At 44.4% G+C, this 12096-nt stretch overlaps 3 protein-coding genes across 3 annotated transcripts; 2 read left to right on the forward strand and 1 right to left on the reverse strand.

Moving 5' to 3' along the window:
* Positions 1-239: 239 nt before the first annotated feature.
* LOC128709191 (GPI inositol-deacylase) lies at positions 240-3218 on the forward strand. The gene has a single exon (XM_053804175.1). It carries the CDS (start codon positions 240-242, stop codon positions 3216-3218), a length of 2979 nt encoding a protein of 992 aa, XP_053660150.1.
* Positions 3219-4561: 1343 nt separating this feature from the next.
* On the forward strand, positions 4562-9152 carry LOC128709192 (NADH-cytochrome b5 reductase 3). The gene is made up of 4 exons (XM_053804176.1): positions 4562-4582; positions 7913-8477; positions 8704-8801; positions 8880-9152. Exons 1-4 carry the CDS (start codon positions 4562-4564, stop codon positions 9150-9152), a joined length of 957 nt encoding a protein of 318 aa, XP_053660151.1.
* Positions 9153-9976: 824 nt separating this feature from the next.
* On the reverse strand, positions 9977-10568 carry LOC128709193 (uncharacterized). Its single transcript, XM_053804177.1, has 2 exons — positions 10505-10568; positions 9977-10413 (listed from the first exon to the last, which is right to left on the reverse strand). Exons 1-2 carry the CDS (start codon positions 10566-10568, stop codon positions 9977-9979), a joined length of 501 nt encoding a protein of 166 aa, XP_053660152.1.
* Between the last annotated feature and the right edge of the window lie 1528 nt (positions 10569-12096).

The raw sequence follows: 12096 nt of genomic DNA on the forward strand, positions 1-12096 counted from the left end.
CTGGAATGCACCGATTTGGCAACACTGCCGAAATGATTTGTTTATCAGCAGTTTTCCCCGGGCGCAACGTAAATACTGCAGTCACCAGTGCAGTTTTCTTTTTCGTTTAACTCCGGGGACATTTTCCCCGCCAGGAAAAAAGTAATTTGAAAGCCTATCCATCCTGCAAAACCTCTAATGGATAGTGGGTGATCCTCTCAGTGTGTGTTTATCTGAACCGAGTTTATTAATTTTTAGCGATGATTTTACGTTTGTTCATCCTGCTACCGGTGCTGGTGGTGGCACTGTTCCTGTACGGTGCCATCGTAAACATCGGCTACATCGAGGAGAATCGATGTCGTATGACGTACATGTTCGAACATCCGCAATATACACGGCTGCCCGTTCAGGGAAATGAACGATTCCCGAAGTACGGGCTGTATGCGTACTCGGAGGGTTACATTACGCAGCGGGTCCAACAGCGTATCTTTACCGGTGCACCGGTACTCTTCGTGCACGGGAGTGGCGGTTCGTACAAGCAAGTGCGCTCCCTAGCCTCGGTTGCACTGCGCAAGGGAATCGACAACAACTGGCAGGCCCATTTGGATTATTTTAGCGTGGACCTTAACGAGGAACTATCCGGCGTGTACGGTGGATACCTGCAGGATCAAACAGAGTTTCTTGAACTGTGCATACAAGAAATTGCCCGTTTGTATGGTGCCCGTGGCCGTTCCATTCGCATGTTTATCGTCGGACATTCAGTAGGAGGAAAACTGGCCCAGGCTGTCGTTGCACAGACGGGAGTACGGGGAAATATCGCTCGGCATATAACGGGTATAGTGACCCTGTCGGCACCGGTCGATAAACCGGTCGCACTGCTCGATCATTACCATCACAGTTTCTACGATCGTATTGAGCAGGCATGGAGAACGAACAGATCCGTGGCCGGGGAGCTGAAACATTCTTCACCGAAAGCATCACTCGATGGCATTCTGTTCGTCACGATCGGTGGCGGAATCCGGGATATAATTGTGCACGACGGGCTGACCTCGTCACGGTATGCCGATTTACACGCGATGACCCACAACATTCCGAACGTATGGCTTTCGGTTGATCATCTGTGTGCGATGTGGTGCCTTCAGTTTGTGCTGGTCATGAACCGATTCCTCTTCAGCATGGTTGTCCCCCAGGGACGCAATAGCTTTGCGTTCGTCGAAGCGAAACAGGTGCAGCTAGATAAGGCGATCCGTTTCTTATCACAACCATTTGCCAGCTCGTTGGATGATGACGATGAGAATGAGCGTGTACCGGTTGGAAAAGATAAAGAGATATCGCTGGTCCAACATTACCCGGAACAGGAAGATTGGATCGAGGATATCCGACGGTCGTTTACCGAGCAACATCGTGCCGGAATGCATCGTACGCGCGTTCAAATGATTCGTCTCGTATCGGACAAAGCGTTCCATCGATTTTTGCGCGTGGAGGTCATCAATTCCGAACAGGACAACTGGCTGTCCGGTTGCGCGGCAGTGGAAATATACGGCAACTCGCGCATGTGCCAGAAAGCGGGCTCACTCGCTAACTACACACTACCGGTTCCATCGTCGAAATTTGATCGTTTCGGCGCTCTGTTGGATATGCACGAGCTGAAACGCAACAACCCGTCCTGGACGCACGTACTCGTGAAGATTCCACGCACCATTAAGCCAGTCCAGTTCAGTGTGGATATATTTAACCCGGACGAAAGGATGATACACCTTACCATGCCGTACTGGTTCGATTATCGAGCTCATACTATCCTCCAGGATGCATCGCCGGATGATTCGTTCTATAGGATAAACATTCGTGGGATGAGACACACCTATCAGACCATTGCGCTAGATATTACTGCCATGTCGTGCGGTGGCGTTAAGGGAACCGTTGTCGTGAAAGTGCACGTTCCATGGGCCAGCGGGTACGATCGTTATGCGTTCCACGAGGAACTGAACCAAACTACCGTATACATTTACCCACCGATTGAGAAGCCACCTGGAGGGGAAGGAGAAGAGGAGGTGCCAATTCAACTAGACGTGCATCTTACACCCGGATGCAAGTATCGTATACGCTACGCACAGTCGTTACGCGTCAGCATTGCGCGTATTGTGCAGCAGCATCTAGTGCTCATACCGGCACACTCCATTGCACTGCTGTTGCTCGCCTTTAAGGATCAACTGTCACAAACCGCCCACGACGATCCGGCATTCGTGGTCGGGAAACTGCGCAGCTCGTTAACCAAACCTGGACCGCTAGTACTGTTGCTAGCGACCAGTTCCCTCATCGCCAAGTTCCTAACTCTGTTTAAAGCTATTCCCCGCGTGGAACAGCTCGCCACACCGCTAGTTGTTTCGATACTCATTCACCTGGTCTCGCTCGGTGTGCTCGTAATCGCTACGCTCGGTCTGTGGGGTGCGATCGCTTTCTGTGCCAATTTTGCCCACAAAATTATACTGCGATTGATAGCGCTGCCGATACCGGTCATGTCCTCTACATTCCTGTCCTGCATACACAAGTTCCCGGTGGCCATTGCCGTGCTGCTGATAGCGATCGCACTAACTGCTTGCGGTGGTGTCAGTTTGCTGTGTGCGGCCGCCGTTTACTTTGTGCTACTCTCGAAAGCGTATGAAGATTATTTGGAAAACTTCGTGTTTCATACGGCGCGCAAAATAGCGGCCCGCCTATTCGGTGCACGGGAACAGACCGAACGCGACGGCAAACGTAGAAGACACCGGAGACGGCCGGCAAACGAAACTGGAGATGAGCTGATGGTGATTAACTTTCATCTGCCACTGTTTTTCTTGGTGATTATGTTGGCCCTGCTCAATGTGCCAAGTGTTATTACCTGGGCCAAGAACTATCACTACGCGAACACGCTGCAACCGGACCCATCGCTAGTGCCGGCACTGATCGTGCTGGTCTGTTTGGCCGTCCTGTGGCAGCTAAACACGCCCCGGAACGTTTACGGGTACGAACTGTTGGCCGCCCTGCTGGTCATAGTGGCCTTCGTATCGGTGCTCTATTGCCAAGTGCACGTATACCGACTTAATTATTCGATAGGATTAGTATTTCTCGCCATCACCGTACACCAAATAATTGCGCCAAAACGACGTGACGTCGTGGAGATGGATGTCGCTGAGGAGAAGGAATCGGATGGGATCGTGCAGCAGCAAGCGGATCAGGAGTCTGCAGCGGATGAGAAGTAAGCAAATTAACCATGAACTATGTATTATGCGAATGCGTGTTAACTGTTCTATTATAGTATTTCAATAAACGATATAAAAACCCTTCGCTAGTCAGCTGTTTTGCCAAAAGAAGCGCGTGTGTTTTACTAGCTACTACTGAAGAAAGAAATTCGCCAGGCTGCGGTGGGCTGATCATATAAAATAAAAGAACTACAAATGAATTCGTACGGTTTTCTTTTATCAAAAATGGAAATTAAAGAGAATTAAATACGTTTCCTCCTGTGCCGCTACATGTGATCGTACTATGCAGAAATGACTTTAGCGTGTCTATCGGCGTATTTTAACAGTAGCATGAAAATCGTCCCATTTGGAAAGCACTGACCCGAGAAACGGTGTAAATTAATGGCGACGTCTGATACTAAAATTGCTGACCCCCATTTATAATCCCAATAGACTCGAACTTGCCCAAATTGTGCAGGCGTACAATCGTGAAAAGCACTGTATAAAAACTCCTTCTGATCTCTTCTGTCAAATGATGGAACGTCAAAATACCTGCACCTACCGTACCCGATGTTCAAGGAACGATTGTGCTTCCAACACTGCCAGCAAGAACAACAACACACAGGCAACAGGCAAGTTTGGGGGAAAAGCGATTTCACTGCTCAATTTTTTCGTTATTTTGAATGGCAAACGCATCGGGCTGAGCTGAACGTGGTACGTAATGTGGTGTAGTGATTAAACGAGCAACTTCGATCAAAAGTTTCTATCGTAGTGAATCTTGGGCTAAAAGAAAAGTCTCCAACCCGTCATCAGCACCAGGTTAGCATTGAAGAACCGGTAAAAATGTGCAAGCAATTAATGCTCTGTTCCCTTTCGTTTCTTCGACGGGCGAATCAAACGGTGAAAAGGAAGCGTTGACGCACGACTCCCGTAATTATTAAAAATAGATAACCGCGTCACACGTCGAACTGTCTACCGTCCGCACCGAGTCCGCACTTTTGTTTTGTGTAATGGCAATTGCATTGTAGCATTACCATTCCCGGCATAAGACGAAACGGTACGTTTTTTCGGGATCTTGTGCGATTACATAAGATTATTATATTTCCCTACACCAAAACCCAGTTACTGGTGGTCGGTAGTTCTGGTTCGGGTTCTCGTTTTGGTTTTATAATCGTCCATTACTTACTTTCCCGTGTCGCGTTACTTTCTGTCTTCCGTTCCGACTGTTCTCGCGAACGATAAAAACCGGTTTCACGTTTTCGCGTGGTGTAATGCTCGATTTATTTTGCAGGTCATCATCGAAACGCTTCACGCGGGTTCCGAAGCTCGGAAGTGAATAAAAGAAAGCTGCCAAATAAGAAAATATGGGCCTAACAGTAAATCAGGTAAGTTGGCTTGGAAAGATAGTCATTTATGTTGCATGCGACGTTTTATCTACCCGTAGGGCACACAAAAATCAATACAATGTTATCTAACAACCAATCGAACGGGTCGCTGAACGAAGATTGATAAGGCACGCTTGCTCTTCTGAGATTATCAAAGAGTTTCCTGAACATTTTACTACAACTGATCAGTGTTTTTTTGGTCTCTTTACGTTCTTCGGTCGTCTGGGTGCCGGATTATTGAGCTTGTTCCTATTGATTTGTTTAAACAATGCTTGACTCCACACGATTTGTTCTATAATAATTCAGAATAACAATAGGGCAAGTGATACTACTAGTAACACAATTTTAGAAAGTGAATTAAATTGATTTAATCAAATGAAGCCTCCAAACCCAAAGGATGGGTTGCATTTTACACGCATCAAACCATCCGCCATCGTCCTTGCATTTATGCACTTACAGCAAATTCATTATACTAACTTCGAACGAGGAGCTGAACGCCAGTGCTGAACGCATGCCATTACACTATTCACCTCACGTGTGCGTGCTATAAAAAAATAAAAGTGAAACCACTTCGTTCGTGCCCGTATCGTCGCGCTTGCCGATCGATTCCTCCGACATCCACCAAATTAACACATCAGCTGTTTTTTGCATAGAGAGCACCACAAATGCGCCGTGTATACATCAACCGTAACACGCACCTCTGACCTTGGCGTGATCATGAACTGTGTTTTGATGCTATAGGCGGTCCTATGCTTTTACTACACTATGCTCTCGTCCTGCAAAAAGTTCTCTTTCTCGCGCATTAGCTCCCATTTTGTGCTGTGACATTGCAAAACATAGACATAAGCTAAAGAAAATAAAAGTCTTGGGACTCTTCCCGAGAGACATAGCAGATGGGTTGGTTGACTACAAAAGTAGCATTATCGGGTTAAAATTGTGAAGCATCGCGCAAACACTTTGCGGCAGAGTATTAATGTGCGTATTTGATGTGAGAGCACCCATTAGTTGGGAGCTATGGGTCTGTGGTTGACGCCTTATCGCCCTCGACACTCACAACAAACCCGATCCGGAGAAGCGAGGGAGGTCGTGGTACTCTACCGCTGATGTTTTGGAACGGTTGGATCGAAAAGTGATTCATGTGGTAGGGCATATGTTTCATTTCCAAACTCTATTTCAGTGCGTATACCAAGCGTGGTGATGTAGACCATGTGTTTTCGGCATAATGTAGAATAATGACGCAATGGAAATATAAATTAACGCTAATGCTTATCTTTGTAATCTGCAAAAATAGCATTCGATGCGTTACACATGGTACAGGGAAGGGAGTTACATTAATGTAAACATTCGGCGTAGGATGCATGTTTATAGGAGAGTTTTTGTGCATAGAATCACTGAGTAATTGAGTAACTGTTACACTACTTGCTGAGCTCAATAAAATCTTTGCAAATCTTTGTCAACTCGTTCGACTTTTTACTCTAAATAGATAGTAGAAACAACATAACACTACATATGCCTATCCATCATTTATATACAACTAGAATGAATATACTTCGTACAAGACTTTTGGAACGACTAGATGTGGTTGTCATTCAAATCATGAGTCTTTTCTCAAAAGGTTCATGAAGCCCCTTGGTACTACCATTTATGGCAATTGTCGATCCAGAACGGGGGACGGACAAGCTCCTGAAGGTCATACATCTTTGATGATTCATGAATTTTTAAAATAGAAATTCAGATTAGCATAACATTCTGGAAACTAAGTTAATATCTGGGTTGGCCAGTAAATGATAGAGCTGGATCTTGCCCGACAGATTGCGTTTATTGTTGAGTCTCAGCAGAACATCACATTAGAAGAGCATTTTGTTAATGTTAATTATAAGGTATCCATTCCTAAATATTTCATTTCAAAATCATCTGAAATTGCAGTCCAAATAACGTTTCGCTCTCCTACTCAACAAAAGGCTGCAGGTTCACAGCACACGCATGCTACTCATCGGAAAGCCTACTCACTTTCCATTCCACCCTTTGGTTTTACGTTGCGTTCGGATTGTTTGCGTGTTGGCTATGACTTCCCCCCTATATTCATGCTCATAACTGCATACGCACACAAACACGGCGATGCCAGTCACACAAGTCGGCCGTATAGAAGCTTTTGTGCTCCCAACCGTATGGTCAATTATATCAGTAACCGGCTAACATTGCTCGTACACAGTCGTTGTTCCGTTTGGGTCGTGGACGCGTGTCTCGCCGTTTCCGTGCACCCTTTTTCGCGGTTTGGGTAGCGCATCTTCTCGCTATCACCTATCCATATCGCACACGGCAGCTTCGTGGACTTATTGTCCTGGTCGAACATCTCGTGCCGGGGCCTTTCCGTCGGTCTTGAAAACGAAGAGGGAAGAGAAAAAACATGTTAGATTTTGACGTAAGTTTTGTTTGTGCCGTCTGTTTTGTGTTGTGCTGTAAGTGGGAGATCTCCAACATCGAAATGAAATGAAAAAAAAACCCTGCCAGCTGAGTGACGACGTATCCGCTGTTGGCAATGGACCCGAGATAGTAAAGCGTCGTTTTTATTTGTTTCGGGGCTTACATAATTGTGTGTTACGTTTCGCTGTGTTGGTTGATTTGGCAAGATCAAATGCTACCTACTTCGATTATTTATGATACGGACCGGTGGTGTGTGGAGATGACTGTGCATGAATTGTTTCCGTACGTCAGCATATTAGCGTTTCGCTGATTTTTTTTTTTTTTTTTTCACAGTAAACAGTGGGAAGCAAAAAAGCCGGCTTTGGCGTTCAACTTGCAGCATTTGTAAGAGCTAGAATTTGTCCAATACCTAGCTCCGAAGTTGAACAGTCAGTCTATCGTACGAAGAGCACGGTCAATTTAAGATTTGAACGCCAGTTGCTTGTTTTGTTGGACAGTGAATTGTCGAGTTTAGTTCTCGAACACACATCACACGAGATTTATTAGGTTTCTTTAGTAATTTTACACTCGTATTGTGTATCATTCACAAAAAGCGGAAACAATATACTGTGTGGGATATAATTTACGTTTCGCGTCACTCAAATTGCAATATCTCACCTTGAAACCGCGGTTAGAATGCACTTCAGCTGGGGAGAATTAACCTTAACCTTGAATGTATACGCTACCGTCACCGTGGCTACTATGTTCAGCAAAACTCACTGCTACACACCGTGTTGATGCTGTTGAACTAAAGCGCATTTGATATTTGAAGCGTGAAATTTATATTTAATACAGAATTTCGATATGTGAAGTTTGCAAACAAAGTGAGTGAAAATTGAAGAAGTGTTTTGTTCCTTCCTTTTCTAGGTACTTCCTGTTGCAATTGGTGTGGTGGTGGTTGTCGTTGGTGCTGCCATAGCCAACTATCTACTAAACAGCAAGAAAGGCAAATCCTCCTCGTCTGCCTCCTCCAAGGGAGGTTCGAAGGAACCCAAAACGCTTTTGGATCCCCAGGAAAAGTATATGCTGCCACTGGTAGAGAAGGAGGAAATTTCACACGATACGCGCCGCTTCCGGTTCGGGCTGCCAAGCGAAAAGCACATTCTGGGCTTACCGATCGGTCAGCACATTCATCTGTCTGCCACCATTAACGATGAGCTGGTGATTCGCGCGTATACGCCTGTTTCGTGCGATGACGATCATGGATTTGTCGATCTGGTGGTGAAGGTGTACAAGAAACATGTACACCCAAAGTTCCCGGACGGTGGTAAAATGTCCCAGTATCTGGAGGGGATGCAGATCGGCGACAAGATTGCGTTCCGCGGACCGTCGGGACGGTTGCAATATCTGGGCAATGGACAATTCTCCATCAAGAAGTTGCGAAAGGATCCGGCCCAAATTTACGAAGCAGCACAAGTGAGCCTGATTGCGGGTAAGGTTTGGAAGGGTGGATGCCGTGTGTAGAAATGCAGTAGATTGTACTAGATTGTAGCTTATCAGTGACTCTATGCCTGCAGTCGCTGATAAGGTTTACCCGTGGATCTAGTAGGAAGCGATGTGCGCTTTTTGCGCCATTACTTTTTTTGTCCCATAAAAAGTGTTCTTAATTAAATGAATGAAAATAATTAATACCACATTTTTTGTTTTTTAAATTCCAGGTGGAACTGGTATTACCCCAATGCTTCAGCTGATTCGCGAAATACTGAAACATTCCGATAAGGATAACACCAAGCTTTCGCTCATTTTTGCTAACCAGGTGTGTAATTATTAGTCTTTTTTGTATATTATGCTCTTGTGAATGTTTAATTAATGTATGTGTTGCTTGTCCCGGCAGACTGAAGACGATATTCTGTTGAAGCCCGAATTGGACGATCTTGCCGCCCGGTATCCGGAACAGTTCAAATTATGGTACACATTGGACCGTCCAAAGCCCGAATGGACACAGGGCAAGGGATTCGTCACTGATGAGATGATCAAGGAAAAACTCTTTGAACCGTCACCTTCGTCGCTGGTGCTTATGTGCGGGCCACCTCCGATGGTAAATTACGCGTGCATTCCCGCACTGGAAAAGTTGGGCTACCCAATGGAGCGTACCTTTGCCTATTAGGAGCGTAAAATCTCCAGGCTTACTCTGGTCCTCACAAAATGCACAATCCGAATGGTGGGTTTCAAAGGAGACAATAGCGCTGTTCTAACAGCATATAATGAAAAAAACTGTCCTGTCCTGTTTAGATTTGTTAGTGCTTGTTTGTTTCGGGCTATCTACCCTTTGCAAGATCTTAAAGATCAAGCAGAACGGATCATGCAAAATAAGACTTCAACACAATCGTGTAATTAGGGCGGTTCTGTTAAAGATTCCTTGTGAAGGAATGATCCTACACGATTTAGAGCTAGTTGTAAAACATTAACAACAACACACAAACGAAAACATCACATTTTGGCACCAATCACCCGTCGTTTTGTACCACCATCCCGCAAAAGTGACAGCATTTCATGAACCGGTTAGGATATTAGCGGCTGTAGCTCCTGTTATGTGCGATGCTTTCGGACTTGTTAAGAGCTATAAGCTTTACAGTGATTAATTAAACGATGTCGTTCAAGACGAGACAAAATAAAAGCGAAACTCTCTAGATCTTAACTAACCTGCTGTGTGTAGTACACACAGCATAGCTGTGTTCTTTTATTTAGCGGCTATGACACAATCAAGATTAGTGAATGGATGGAAATCATTACAAAATTGTGTAAAACGAGCAATATGGTTTACCGCTACAAATAAAAGTATAGTATTTATCAAAACTGTAATCGTTTATTCTATTCTAATTTCCTGGACGGAATGTTGACGTTTTATCAATTAGGACGGAATGTTCCATTATGAACACACGACTTCGGTGTGCTGAGATTGTTGTGTGGTGTTAATTAATCTAAAACACTTCAGCGTAGTAAAACAGCTGCCCCTATCATTAGAGAAGTGAACAATAGCTTCCAGATGTGTCTGGTATCGCCTATTGCCGGAGCACCGTTGCATCTATGATCCAAAAAGCAGAAACAGAACATTGTCGAATCGAAATGATCTCGCTTCACATCCAGCTCCTTGATCGACGTGTTAACGTAGTGCGCAAGGTTAAGATCCTTTGCCGCCGGACGACATCCTTCGTACTTGTCGGCCGGAATGTCGGTGCGGAATCCCTGCAGCGAGCTCAAACAATCGCGAGTGTACGTCTCGATCGTGCCCTTGCGTTCGATCACCTTCACGCAGACATCATCATCTATGGGACACGGATCACCCAGGTAACCGATGCCGCGCCAGTTAAACCTCTCACCGCACCCTGGCGTGGCGGAATTGCATCGATAGCACCATATTGCTTCACCTAGGAAGATATCACCAAAAGGAAAACAGAAACAGGTGTTAGAGCGTTGCTTCTAATGGATGACATCATTAGCGATGGAACGGCGGCTTACTGTTGCTGACGAACAGGAGCAGGCAAAATGCCATTGGGAAGATAAGAGATTTAATTGAAATCATAGCTTTATGAGGATATCTGAACACAGAACACTAATAAAATATGGAAAACAGCAGTGGAAACGAAACCAACAGCGGGAAATGATGGGAATAACTAATTTACAAACAAACACAATGCCCTGCCCAAAACGTCAATGTGTCAAACATGCCCAAGTAGCACAAAAGCTTGGTCGACGTATGCCGTTGCTAAGTCGACATTACCCATGCGACAAACTGTACATAAGTCGACTTTCGAATAATAAATGTTGAAGTACGTTTCTTTACTATTCCAGAATAAGTTATTCAAAGCGAATCTGTGTGAAAATGAGCATTAGCTCTTATCAAAAAAGAAGAGCATTACTTTAATCGACCACTCTCCATTGAATTATATTTTATTTCCGAATGATAGTATGCAAGAACTTAATTTTTGCATCCTTTTAGGACAATTAAAATAAAGAATTACTTTTACTTTATTTACCTCAATTCAATATCAACATTGGAAGTTACTATATCGAATTATGGAAATGGGTTTATCAAAATAAGTAAATAGGAAGTCGACAGAGATACTTTAAACCACTGCGCCTAAAGGTATGCAATAGAAACGCAATAGAAGTTAGCAACAATCGAATATACTCCAAATAGTTTAACACATTCACGGTTTGGAATACTAATTTTGTGATATTAAAAATAAATACACGGCGATTAAATTAAATTTTGTTTAAAAATAGCGCATTTCTACTTAGCAAATCCAAAGCCAATCATTAAGAAACTTTGTTCATAAATCTTTAAAATGGAACGAAATTGGGCATCCATATTTAAACTTTTCCACAGAAGTGTATTTTTCGCTGAAACCTTGATCGTTAAAATTAAGTCCCGTTTGCGGACGGTTCGACTGTGAAAAACCATCCACCGGGATCGAAACGATTCGCTCTTGATAGGGAAATGGAGAAAGAACGAAAGCTATAAGTATTCTTTCGTCCTTGAGGATGAATTGTGGCCACCATCGACTTGTTGCATAAGATGCTGTAAAAGAAAAAAAAGGGAACGGAGCCACTCCTTCCGTCGGTGGTAGCAAGCATTGGCAGCTGTAAGTTAGGACCTTAAGTCCTTTCTTCGCCTTACGATGCGATATCCAGCTGAAGTCTGGTCCATTTCGTTATGGGAAACAATGTAACACAACCAACTGCTCGAATAGACGGGAAAAATGCTCCATTGGGCCGTTTCCCATTGCCATGTGACGTAAGACGAGTGTTACTGATAAAAGTTTCGGTATTACTTTGCCCGCCGCTGGTACCGTGGTTTGTAGCGACTTTTATTTGTTCTTGCAATGGAAGGAAGGGATGAATGGGTGGAAGTGTGTCCAAGCTGATGCCAGCAGTGGCAAATCGCGACGGGACAGAGCTCATGATTGAGGTTATCGTCCGGTTTATGGCGAGACAGAGGAACCGTGTGGAGCAAAGCGGTACGAATGAGTACAATTTTGCAGAAAAAGAAATAAATAAATATTCTTCTGCAAGAATGATACGTTGGGTGGTACCTGTTGATTGAGTTT

This window comes from Anopheles marshallii, chromosome 2 (genome assembly GCF_943734725.1).
Source record: "Anopheles marshallii chromosome 2, idAnoMarsDA_429_01, whole genome shotgun sequence".
Lineage (NCBI taxonomy): Eukaryota > Metazoa > Arthropoda > Insecta > Diptera > Culicidae > Anopheles > Anopheles marshallii.